The sequence below is a fragment of the Sminthopsis crassicaudata genome, chromosome 3 (assembly GCF_048593235.1).
Source record: "Sminthopsis crassicaudata isolate SCR6 chromosome 3, ASM4859323v1, whole genome shotgun sequence".
NCBI classification, from domain to species: Eukaryota; Metazoa; Chordata; class Mammalia; order Dasyuromorphia; family Dasyuridae; genus Sminthopsis; species Sminthopsis crassicaudata.
Window position 1 is genome coordinate 245,644,007 of NC_133619.1, and position 13,772 is coordinate 245,657,778.

At 34.4% G+C, this 13,772-nt stretch overlaps 1 protein-coding gene across 5 annotated transcripts in view; it reads right to left on the reverse strand.

Annotated features, from left to right (window-relative positions):
* GABRA5 (gamma-aminobutyric acid type A receptor subunit alpha5) overlaps positions 1-9,570 on the reverse strand; it is a 110,365-nt gene extending 100,795 nt beyond the window's left edge. The window contains exons 1-2 of one of the 5 annotated variants that reach the window (XM_074300318.1): positions 9,032-9,300; positions 6,457-6,613 (exon numbers count right to left, since the gene is read on the reverse strand). In XM_074300318.1, the coding sequence (XP_074156419.1) occupies positions 6,457-6,542 (86 nt within the window). In that variant the 5' untranslated portion in view covers positions 6,543-6,613; positions 9,032-9,300. Of the gene's footprint in view, positions 1-5,061; positions 5,170-6,456; positions 6,614-9,031; positions 9,336-9,489 lie in introns of those variants that run through there. The other 4 variants (XM_074300316.1, XM_074300315.1, XM_074300314.1 and 1 more) reach the window with 4 other exon arrangements.
* Positions 9,571-13,772: the final 4,202 nt, after the last annotated feature.

Below are 13,772 nucleotides of genomic sequence, written 5' to 3' on the forward strand. Positions count from 1 at the left end.
GTTGTTGTTGTTGTTTTTAAGTGCACAGAGATGACTCAGATTGACAGATTGACTCTACACTTGTTTTTTTTCTTTTTTTCTCTTTTTTTTCCTTTATGTTGTTTTTATTTTCATGATAAAACTTCAAATTACACTAACCCTACAAATTTATGGCACTATCTTCTAACAAATACCCTCTTTTTAAAATGTTTTAAACTTTTTTAGATTTGATAGCTTGGTAAAAGCATGTGTGTGTGTGTCTGTATGTGTGTACTATGTATGTGTACAACACATGTAGTATGTACAACAGCCCCAAGAATCAACATGCTTAGGTATTGTGTTTGAATAAATATAACAAACAATATATAATAAAAGAGAATTTAAACATCAAATAAATTAAGAATTTTTTTTTTAATTATTAAGATATGTTCCAAAAACAGAAGTAGATTTGGATTTTTTAGGGTAATGGAAAGGCAGGAGAAATCAGAGCCCATCATATCTCCTACTTTAATTTATCATCATATTGGTTCATGAGATTGTCATGTATTTTTCATATTTCCAATCCTTTTACTAAGAACAAAAAATAAATTTCTATACATATTTCACATTAATTTTTATAAATATAAGATTGTAAAAATTGTGTCAGTTTCCTTCATCCTTATTCTCTCTCCTTATTTTCTATAAAGTTTTTCTCTTTTTCAGGTAGTTTTCTTAATTTTAGATGTGTGAGTTTAAACATTTTTGTTACTTGGGGAGTGAATCTTTATTCTTAGACTGTCAGCCTTTGTCCTCCTTCATTCTCTCTTAATTTTAATAAGATAACTTAATATCCTTCTTCGTGACCATATCTTGTGACTTTTTTCTAAACCCTCTCCTCCATGATGATCTAAAACAAATGACTCCAGAAGTCTTGTTCTAATATATCATTCAGACACTAAGTGGTTCTATATTCATTTACCACATTTTGTACTTTTAATATCTATATGCCGGGAATGATTTTCACCATTTTACATATCTAAAAACAAAAATAAAAACCTTGAATAACAAGAACATAAAATGGCTTTTCCACGATCACATAATTGGTTAGACCAAGGACCAGAAACCAGAGTATTTGACTGCCCAATTTCTACTTTTTTCCCTGAACCAGCCTACTTTCCAAATTATTCAGATGCTTTAATTTTTCAATTAAGGTGATTCAGAGTTATGAGCACCCTCTCGTTATAACACAAATTTTGACCACTAAAGTAATGTCATAGTAGCATATAGCCCTGAAATATTCTGAGACACTTGTAGAACTCATTTTATTCAAGATTTAACTTAACATAGAAAATAACACAGAGTTTGAGTAAGGGATATATATTTCCCTATATCAAATTCAAAGTTGGAATACAAAAATTCCTCCAGCCTCTTTTTTAATGGGTGAACAAGATGATTTCTGCCACTTTTACTGCATTAATTTACTGTTTTTAAAAAAGCCATCACATTTCACACAATTCTATATGTAGCAATGCAGAGCACCACTTCCCAATAGTTCACTTGTATGCATTTGGTGTATATTTCTTCACCGAGGCAGACTATAATCACTGCCTTTGACTTAATAGGTTGTTTTTAGACCATTTCCTTAGAATAAAAATCATTTACCTTGATGACTAACTTTCTGGGGATGTGCCACTCAGAATTTTGCTAGACTAATGCCTAAACCATAAACAGGGATGCTACTTGGCATCCTGCATATTTTTCCTTCCAGCTAAGATTAGAACAAAGGATTAGCTCCCAAAATTTCATATGCAAATATCTTAAATTTGTATACACTGAAAACCACATCTTGAACTTATGCAATAATCAGGTATACATGTGAAATAATGTATATAATCTTTATAACTACAAAGTTTAAAGAAATGAAAGTTTATATTCTTATGAAAGAATCAACAAAGGGAATGATAGAAGAATTGTGAAAATATTAATAGTGTCAAATACAGACTTTCAGGTCATTTTAGACCTGCTTGATTTTCTTTAAAATATGGAAATAGGAAACCAAAGAATATGATTGGTATGACTGATGAAGACTGAAGATGAACATTCTGTAATTTACAAAGATGAAACATAAACCCTAAGTGAGCTAAATTTGTGAATAGATAGCTAATCTCCCAAACAACAAAATAATAGAACCAAAATGTTTCAAGAAAAATATATTTTCCTAATCCCAACTATAACTTTCACCACTGGAGTGCTAATTTCTTAAATAATTGTTAATCATGAGCCAGTCACAAACTAATAGATTTCAACAGTAATTATATATTAAAATGAATATATGTATGTTAGTATATATGTAGGTGTGTAAAATCAGCATATTTATGCACGTCTATACATGCATATGTGCACAAATGTATCTATATGTTTGTCAGATTTATTCATGTATTATTTTAGCTTCAAAATAAGTGGCTATTTAACTTTTATTGCACTGGATGTATATATATGCTATATAATACTTATATAAACACCTAAATTCTTAAATCTTTTGATTCCTGCAATTTAGAACATTTCCCTAATGATTAATAATCTACTAATTAAGTTGTTCATCTATTTAAATGAATATTCTAGTCTTATTTAAGAACTCAAAGTACTTGTCCAAAAAGGGGGGAATTGGATTAATTTTCCATGGATATTAACACTGTATCAGAGAAATCTATTCTTGACATATGTATGTGTGTATACATACAGCATATTTCTTATACTAAAGACTAGTTGCAAGATAGTTTAGTATAAAAAAATAATGACATTCAGTAAAGATGTCTATTAATTTCATTTCTGCCAATAACTAGCTGTCATATGCTGTCATTATGTCACTATGCTGTCATATATCTCAATATCTTCCTCTATATAAGAGAGAGAGGGGTAATTTTCTCTGGTTTGCAGAGCCTATGTGCAGAGTAGAGATTGATAGAACTACTAGAACTAGAATTTGTTTTAATTTAGAGTTGGAAGAAATCTTAAAGATTCTTGAGTTAAATTCTCTTCTTTTACACATGAGAGAACTAAGACCCACAAATTTTAAATGACTTCTTCAAGATAAAAAATATAGTCAGTTGCAGAGCCCGATGTAGAACCCAGATGTCACACTTTGCAAGGCAGAAATCATTGAAAAGTTAAGTGTACTATATAAAGTAAGGTAATATTACCAACAATGTGTCACATATATATCTTGTCCTTCCTTCCAAACTGGTATTTTAAGTTTGGTATTTAAGCCTTGTATTTCAAACTTTTCTATCTCTTGTAATGGCACACCAGATTTTGGAGTCAGTTTTGATTCTTCCTTCTCTTTATCATAAGCCATCACATCAAAAACAACTGGGAAACCCTGTTGCTTCTATCCTCACAATATGTCTAGCATTTATCCTCACCTTTTCATTTACAGAGACATCACCCTACTTCAGAACTCAATTACTCATTCCTAATTAGGCTTAGTGCCAGCAGTCTCTACTACTTTCCATCATCCATCCTTCACAGTGCTTCCAAAAGAATTTGCCTAATGCAGAGGGTCTAGGTAGCTCAGTGGCTAGACTACCAGGTCTGATGTCTAGAAGACTCATCTTCATGAATTTATTTTAGAAACATTAACTATGTGACCCTTAGCAAGCCACTTAACTCTGTTTGCCTTAGTTGCCTTGTGTAAAACAAACTGGAGAAGGAAATAGAAAACCACTCTAGTATCTTTACCAAAAAAGCCCCAGATGAAGTCATGAAGAGTCATTATGCAACTGAAAAACAATTCAACAACAACAATGTAAAGAGTCATGTTTCTTCCTTATTTAAAAACCTATATTTGGCTAAAGGGAAGGGTCATTGGGATCTGGTTCAAACATATCCCTCCAGTCTTATTTTACATGAATCTTCATCCAGGTTATTTTATAGCTACAATGAATTATTTGTTTTCTGCTTTCCTAGTATGATTTTAGTATCTCTATGTTCACAAGGGTAATGCACCAAAAACTACCCTCATCCTTTTCCCTGCCTGTAAAATTCTTCTTTTCCTTCAAAATCCAGCTTGAGTATAACCTATACTCCATAAAATTTCCCTTTTCTGATTCTCTACACTGATTCATTCCCTACTCAGATTTTAATTAATCACTATACTTTGATCTCTGATATTCTATATCATGCTTCTTTTTGTAGATATCATTCATTCCTAATTAAGTTTTATGTCCTTTAATGAGCAGGACTGTAATTTTTTTTACCTCTATCTTCAAGATTTAACATTGCCTTGAATATAATAAAAACTTGGGTTAGCTAGATGGTCCAGTGGATAGAGTTCCAGTTCTGGAGTGAGGAGGAATTGAATTCAAATTCAGCCTTAGACACAGCTGTGTGACTCTGGGCAAGTTACTTAACCACAATTGCCTTAAAAAGACTATAATAAATGGTTGTGAATTAATCTAATATCATGTTAAGAGATGGATAATGAAGTATAATAGGAAAAAAGAATACTGGGATTTGGAGTTTGAGGCCTTCAAAATCTTTACTGTCATTTACTACAATAGCTTTACTGACCTTCAGTCATCCCATCCAATAATAATAACAAAATCAGTGACAATAACATTAGCATTGATGTAGCATTTTAAAGAAAAGTGCTTTACAAGTGGTAGCTAGTTTTATCCTCTCACTAACACTGGCAAGTCAGTACTATTATTAGCTACATTTTACATAGAGTAAAGTGAGATGAAGATGAAATGACTTGCCCAAAATCACACCACTTGTAAGGGTCTGAGGTAGTATTTGAGCTAAGGTACTCTTTACTATTGATTTAGTACTCTCAGTAGGTGCCTTTGTAAATGGCCTCTAAGTTTCCTTCCACTTCTAAATTTCTACTCCTATATTAATATTTAAGCCTCACTAGAGATGACTACTCTAACTTACTGACTTAACTCTAAGTTAAGGTGTTTCCTGAAGAAAACTAAAGAGTAAATATTAAAGCACATATTTTCTTTATTAAGTAGGTATAATTCTCAACATAGAGTTAGGATCCCAGAGAAATCACAAGATTTCCAACTGGATCATGGCACATATAACTCAAAATCCTGATACCTGTTTGGTGGTGAGCCTCCTTTAGGATTTTAAAAATGGATTTAGGGTTTTAAAAAATATTTTTGAGGGGTGATATGACAACTATGGTGATACATCCTCTGGAGATATCTAAGAGGAGGAAGGGGAAAAAAAGAAAAGCATAAGTTGAAAAACTTAAAAACTATAGCTATAAATAACTTCAATAATATTAAGATGTATATGACTCTCACAGAATAATTGTTTACAGTGAATTCTAAAAACCATTGGTACATATTCCAAAATTCTATTGCAAATTTCCTAGAAATACTAATTTTTTTAACTGGAAACAATGTGCATGCAAAAATGTTAGATTACAAGCAGAGGAGATTAAATATTAGGAAAAATATGAATAATTGCATTAAAGGGCAGAAGAAGCATTTTCTACCCTAATGTTCTCAGTATTTTGTCCATTTTAGTTTTAAAAGAGTTGCTCAGAGGGCAATTCTTTGTTCTGACAGTTCTATAGCTATGGAAGCTTTCTGTGATATTCTCTTTAATTTTCTTAATGTCATCAGTGGTAAGAAATACTTACTTCCCTTATTGGTCTGAACAACACAAAATGGGTATGAAGACCTGTGTGGAAAGGATGAGCTTCTCTATCATGATAAAAATATCATTTTGGGGAAAAGGACATTTTTAAAATACCGATGATGTTGACCCTATAAGTCAAACAAATGATCATAACAGAAATAAGAATGCAAGGAATCTTTCATCATATAAGACTTCAAAGTGACTTTTCAGACACTCAAAGTGGACACAAATCCAAGATAATTAATTAAATTTAGCATAACTTTTTAATGCCATAAGCAGTTAATCACAACCTTCAAATGACACCATGTTTCATAAACTATTGTGAATAAGAGAACAATAACTATTAAATTTTGTGAATCATATTTTCTAACATTTTTTTCAAATGAGTATTAAACTTCTAAGTGTGGTTTTTAACCTGAATAGGAAGAAGCACTGCTGATTTTTAATAATTTTTTTCTATCCTTAAGATTATGGATTTATCAATATTCCCTATACTACATTTCAGGTGTCAAACTATCAAAGTCTCATGCAATGCTATTTCTAGGATTAAAACATTGAAGGTACTGGATCTCTTAGGTGGGTATAGAATTCTGGACTCATTATTCAGTGCATTGCATTTGAAGTAAAAGAACATGAGTTCACGTCTCAGCTCTGCATTGATAAGACTTAATGGCACTCTACTTATCTAGAATTCATTTTTCTCTTTAGTAAAATCTGAAGACTAGATTAGAGGACTTATAAGATGTCTTCTAGTTCTATATCTATGATCCATTGAACAAAAAAATTTAACTGAATGTGTCTGTTGCTGATACAAAGCATAATCATTAGGGAAAAAAAATGACTTACCCAAAGTGACTGGCTAAATTCATGGAAATGCAAAAGAGGAGGAGGTTTTTAATCATGACAAAACTAGAAAACATTCCATTGTCCATTCCCAATAAAAACGATAAGTGAGATGGTTGAATTTTGGAGGGAAATGCTCTTTTCCACCTTGATTCTTAGGCTGGAATGAATAAAAAGAAAAGAACATATGCTCATGAATGTCTTGGTGATAAACAACTTGGAACCTAACCATGCTGCAAAGACTCATTTTTTTAACTATTCATAAATAAATATTGGGATACATTTTGGTGTCATTATACAAATGCAATTTCATACTCACTCCCTCATGACTTTCATTTTCAGAAAGCAAAAAAAAAAAAAATACAGTACAAAGAAATTATCATAATGCTTTATTTTTCACACTTAAACATAAAACAAAATGCAGAATCATGCTTCTGATTTTAAACCATTAATACAATTTAATTTTAACCTCATACTCTTTGTTAAAGTAATATCCAAATGGTCCCCACATTAAATGCATTGTATTTCCTGAGAAAGTGAATTATGCATTTTAGTACCTGATTTTTTTTTCCTTTCAAAAATACCATTCCCTCTAAGTGTTCAAAGCCAGCTTATTCCTTTTACTGCAAGGTGTCAGGAGAAATTTTGGACAAAGTGGACAAAGGTCACTTTTTTGGGAGCATTCAAAGGAACAGGATTGCTATAATATAATAACTGCTTATTAGAAAGGTTGCCACTTTCTTGGGTGACTGCCTCAGTGACTAAATAACCTCATAATTATTATATTTTGAAGAAATCTGTCTCTTAGCTCTGCTCTGATCCCTAATTAACGTGTTAAAGAATTGGAGGCTATAGTTCTTCTCCTCTTTGGTTAAGGACTCAGATCCAGGCAATGTGCTTCTCTTTGTGCTATCCAAATCAACACACATCTGCACATACATGCAGCCTGCCTGCTTTCATTGTACTTTGTTCCTGAGAATCGCAGATGGCAATTCCCCAAAGTGAAGGACCACAATAAAGAATTTTAACGAAAATGCTAAAATACTTCCTAGACACAAGGCAAGTTTAAATGCAGAAGGTCTCCGGAGTCAGAGGTCACCTACACCCTGCCTTTTCACCTTTCGATCTCCCTGTAACTGGCATATAACAAACAGGAAAGGGGAGGTGATGAAGAGCAAAAAAGAAGGGGGCTTCTTTCTCTTCTAGCATCCTATGCACTAGGTGCTGAAGGAAAGAGGTAAGGAGCCCCAGGGGGTCTTCAGTTCGCTGCGTAAGCTCTCTAGTCGAGAACACCATCCTCGTGTGTGCCAGGGTGTGTGGAGGTGGGAGGGAAGCAGGAGGAGGATTGCGGAGTCGGATCACTGTATTCACTCCAGTCTTCTCTTTTGGCTAACTCTACCTCTGCTTCTCTCTCCTGGGAAAATTTCACTAATCATTAGATAATCTACCCCACCTTTGGATTCTCCCTCACCTTGCTTTTCTTTTCTCACTTCTCTTCCCGGTTCCCTATCTAGTTCTGCATCTGCCTTTTCCTCTGCATCTCATTGAATTACTCAATGTTATTGTATCCGTAGGTTTCCCTCCTTGCAAATCTCGGGTCTCACCAATGTGCAAAGGGCGGGTAGAGACTCCACAGCCAAAGCATCTGTCAATTGATCCGTGGTTAGCCGCCCCTTCTGAATCGCACTGCAATACACCAGGCTGCACCTAGTTCCAGCCTCCCATTCTCAACTCTTCAAAAGCAAGCAAGCAAAAAAGGGAAAACTTACCCAGGTGCCCCGAAGACAGGGCAAAGAAAGGGAAGGAGGGAGGCTGACAAATTCAGTAAGCACATATATTGGGAGAGGTACAAAAGATAAACAGGCAGTTCTTGGCCATATCTCTTAGCGCGCTAAATACACCTCTACCCTCAGCACTTTAAACATCAAGGGCACTGGAGGTGGGGGATGAAATGGGGAGATCCGGGGGAGAGGAAGCCGAGAAACCCTTCTAGTCTTTTCTCGCTCTGAAGCTGTGGTCTCTGGAGTTGGGGGAGGTGGGCAAAAGCAACCCCTTGTGGAACGCGATGTCCGCACCTCGGTAGCGATTCTCTATCTTGTACACCTCAGTCAATGCGGGCTGCGCTATCTTCTGTCTCAATCCTTCTCTCTTCTCTAGGATCCGATTGCCCCCAGAGTCTGGCTAGGCAAAGTTTATACTCTTCCCGGGCTCTCCCTGGAACAGGGTTCTTTCTTCCGTCAATTCCCTTCTCTCTCTACCAGATAGATACTGCTTTGCTCCGGGTTCTAGGCACTTCCCAGTCGGAAAGGCGACACATTGTTCCCTCTGTCTGGAGTCTGTCTTTCCCTTAACCAAAAATACTTTAGCCAGCATTGACCAGGCTCGCTCTCCCTGTCCCAATGGGTCATTTGTTCCCCTGAGAAGGAGATTGAGAACCAGCCCTCTCCATCCCGTGCCCTTTTCCATCCTCACCACCCCACTCATTCTTCCCCATAAGGTCGAATTGTGTTCCACCCCTCGCCCCCTTCCAGTATCTTCCCCACACGGAGCCCCCACCCCCACCCCTTACCCCTCTTACCAACTGCGCTGGACATGAGAAGAGAGATTAGTAGATGTTCTGCAAATTCCTTTCTCTCCCTTTCTCCTCCCCAGACCCTTTTGCTCCCCAGCCTGGTGCATATGTCTCAGTTGTCACCAACACATCCTGCATCTCTTGAAGTTCCCACAGCTTCCCCAAGTGGAACGGGATAGAGGGAGGGTAGGCTCACCCGCTCTCTGCCTTGATTCCCAGCGGCTCTCTCCACAGCTCCTCCTTCCAGGATGCACTGCTTCCCTCTTGCAGATCTCTCTCTCTCTCTCTCTCTCTCTCTCTCTCTCTCTCTCTCTCTCTCTCTCTCTCTCTCTCTCTCTCTCTCTCTCTCTCTCTCTCTCTCTCTCTCTCTCTCTCTCTCTCTCTCTCTCTCCCCTTCTCCCTCTCCCTCCTCTCTCAACCTCCCTCCCTCCCTCCCCACCATATACACACACTCTTTTTCTTACCTCTCCTAAGCCTCCACATGTCGTCTTCTTAGGCTAGAGTAATGTTTGTATGCAGCTGTAACCCAGCAGAGGCCGCCACACACTCAACAAATGGGCTGATAGGCCAATACAGTGTGCGTGTATGTAATAAAGAGTCAGATCTCAGATCTCTTTTTTATTGGAGGAGCCAGGAGTGTTACAAAAAGTCCTCTTGGGAAGGGTTCATGTACCTCTCTTTAAGTGAACTGATGGCCTTAGGTGACATTTTTGGCTGTCATCTAATAATGGCAGGTGGAGAAATATGTAGGAATGAAGGGAGGGAAATTCACTAGATGTGAACTGAAGCTGTCACCCAGTCAGACACTGCAAAGACCTTACTAGTGGCAAAGGCCAGAAGGAGATCATTGCAACACGACAGGATGCTCACCCAAGACTTCTCTAAAATTTAAACTATCTTTTCCCACAGATTTTACTAGTTTCCTAGAGACTTTGCTTTGTATCTTTAGTTCTGAGTCAATAAAATACAAGTTGATAAACACTTTTCCTGTTCCTTTAAATAGCAATAACTTCATTAACTGCAAGACAGCTAATAAAGTTGACCTAGAATAAAATACTTAGCAGTTGGTAGTCATTTTATGCAATTAGTAGTTGGCTTATTTTCCTATTTCACAAAACTAAGATTGCTATGGTAGAAGGAAGCATTTAAGTAACTTTCTCATCCATATTGGGTTTTAGGGCACCTAAAGGCTTTTGAATCATGCTTTTGCTATTAACCCATTATTAGATTAAATAAGCTATTTAATCACATCTTGCCTCAGTATTCTGATCTATAAAAATGGGAATCCTCAATGAATAATGCTTGTCTCCTGTCTAGAATATGATGGAGAAATGGAAGCATCTAAAAATGATATGATGAAAGGGAATATTATATGAATAAAAATAATCCTTCTCAAGAAATTGATTTTAAATACTCTTTTAAATGATCAAAACTTTCAAAATTATGAAAGCAAAAATGGACATACTTTTGCTCTATAACTACCTAGTGAAAAATGCAAACAGCATGAAAAATTATGCATAGCTCTTCAGTATTTTTATATGTTTTGTGAGAATTTTTTAATCATACTGCTGATTTAAGTGTAGGTCAATTTTGTTTTCTATCTCATTACAAAAATGCAGAAATTTTTGTTTTGAAGAATTTTTTTTGTTTATTTTTAGCATTCACTGTAGAACAGTAGCAGATCTTTTACTGTCTGCTAATTATCTATATACTTAAAGCAGAGCACTTGCCAGTGTCACTACATATTCACATAAAATCTTGCAACACTTCATTACCTTATTAGAAATGCATATCAAGACTAGATCATACAAATATGAATGTCTAAAATAAAGTTTGTGCCTTTGTAAATCTGCATGTATTCACAGCATGCAATAATTAGTAGCTATCAATGCCAAATTAAATTAACATGTAACCAATAATAGCTTTGAAAGCCTCCTAGTTCTAAAATGAGCAAATTGAACAATAGTTACTCTCTACTCTTTTTAATAACTTCAGAAGTAGGTGATGGCAGAGGGATTTTTTTTTTTTTAACCAGGAATTTACTAAGGAAAACATAGATCTGGTCCAATAATAATAATAAATTATAGACATATATATGTGTTAAGGGTAGTGAATGAAATAATGAATTTAAAATTTTTAAAGTGTTTAACATGTGTTAGGCACTGTTTAATTCAAGTACTGCTAATACAAAAAGCAAGATCATCCTTGCCCCCCAAAAGTTTGAATTCTGATAGTTAAAGATAACACATTTGAAATATGTGGCCTAAGAGTCTAGTTTTGGTCAAGAAAGTTACAGGGATGTTGAATGTAGTCATAGGGCAATTGGTATAACATTCTCTAAGGGTGGTAATAATGATTTGACTATTGTTCCCAGAACCAAATTTGGAGTGTGTGTGTGTGTGTGTGTGTGTGTGTGTGTGTGTGTGTGTGTTTTGGTGTGAAGGGAGGGCGGAAGAGAGATATATGCTTTCATGGCATGGTGTGGAGACTGCCAAGAATAGAATCATTGAAATTATGTTGGAATAAAAATGTTGACATATGATGGATTTTAAAACCAGGCATTCAGAGAAGAAGATTGCTAATTAAAATAAAAGTTTCTTAGATAGTTACAGCCATAAAATAAAGAAAAATACAGGATATATAATAATATCTATTAATATCGAAACTAAACAACCTCATTTTTCTCATTAGCACAATGATGAACATTGACTATGTCAGTCAACAAAGATTTATTAAGTGTATTATTTGACAGACACTGTGCTTAGTGCTGGAGATACATATACTTATCCCTAAGGAGTTCATAATCTCATGGGAGAAGAAAACATGCAAAAAAAAACTGTTTACAAATAAGATATTTATAGGATAAATTGGAGGTAATCAACAGAGTAAAGGTTATAAGGATAAAGTACACTGGAAAAAGTTTCTTGCAGATTCAGTGATCAGTAAAGTCTTTTGAGTCTAAATTTAATATCCTATGATCTATAAAACATTGCTATTTCAGGATTTTGAGTTATTAGTGGATTGAAAATCAGGTTTAAGTACTATTAAAAAGGGTGTTAGATTTTAAAATAAAAATCTGGGTTCACATCTTGGCTATTTTCAATTACTTCCTACATAAATATGAATGTCATTTAACATATCTAAATCTGTTTTGTCCTCTGTAAAATAACAAAGTTTGACTGGGTGAATTGAAAGTATTTTGCAATTCCAAATATAGTGAAATGGTAGGCAGTTTGTATATTTTCACTTTAAGAATAACAAAATAATTTTAAGTGAATATATCTTATATTATAGCTTGTAACCAATAGTAAGCAAAAGGGTGTAAGAACAAGGGGTTTATATTTGCAACAGTGGGAAGGCCTCTAAATAATTCTCAACAAAATTAACTATAAACAGAAACATCAAAGGGGGGAGAAAAATAAAATTTGAGTTCTGGTTGTGATTATTTTATTATTTTTTTTTATTTAGATAAATATTTTTCTTGTTTTTGTGCATTTTATTTTGCCAAAATGTATAAATGAAATCAAATAAAAATGGGTTTTCATTAAGTAAAAATTATTTTTAACTCTGAAAATAAGTATACATTCCAAGAATATTGACTTCATGGTAGAAAATTTCCATTTCCACAATCCATTTAATATTAATGAATGTAAATACAATTTTATTAAAGTTATTCCTAAGTCAGATATGATTCTGACAAATATGTATCTAAATAAATACTAAGAATACATTTTGGTTGGGAAATCCAATGGAATCTAGCCACTAGATAAACAAAACCTTGGGGAAACTTTCATTTTTTGAAAATAATTCATAATTATTTATTAAATATTATTGCTTGATAAATATATATTTTGGACTGCAAGAAGCACTTTATCAGTAATGTTCTAATTTGTTGTCAACATTTCCCTCTCATAAAAACAAAACAAAACAAAAAAAAAATTTCCCTCTTAAATATAATATACAGAAAAGTGTAAGTTTTAAATAGCCCATCAGAGGGCATCATAGTTCCATATAACCATAGCTGTGTAGCTAATTTATTGAAAACAATATCACTGTGGGTTTTAAAATAATGAGTAGGCTAAGATGCTTGGTGCTGTGGGTGGAGCACTTGCCCTAGAACATCTATTGTTTGCATTCATCATAAGGTTAGCAGGTTAGTGCCTTTGTGTATAATTTGGGGAAGAATGAGTAAAACATAAAAATAATTTATTTCTTTGCCAAAAACATAAACTGCACCTGTTTATCAAGCAGTCATTCTAACATTCTAGTCATTCTTAATAATCCAAGGCATTTGCCATATTTTTCTTCTCCAGGACTCTTGATCTAGATTTGGATTTTAGGAAAAATATGTAACTAGAAAAGAAATTATCAGGAGGAGATTCATGCAAAATAGAGTTCTTAATATGACATAGATAGCCTTCTATAGGCAGAAATCTCTCTGTACTTTGGTGTGGGCCTAACATAATTTTAATGAAACCATAAAACTCTGATTTCCTCATTTCTCTACCAATCCTCCCAATTCCTCATCTTACCCCTCTATATAAATCCCTGATTGGAATAGTAATCATTAAGTCCAGGAATACAGACCTTTATCAGGAATTAAGTAATTGTTAATGAATAATCAGCTATCATTGACAGAGCAAAGAAAGGTAATAATCCTTCAATAAGTCTCTTTACAATAATAAAGTGCTTCAAATGCGAATATTATAATAATTATAACAACTGACATTTATGTAGCACATCTCAC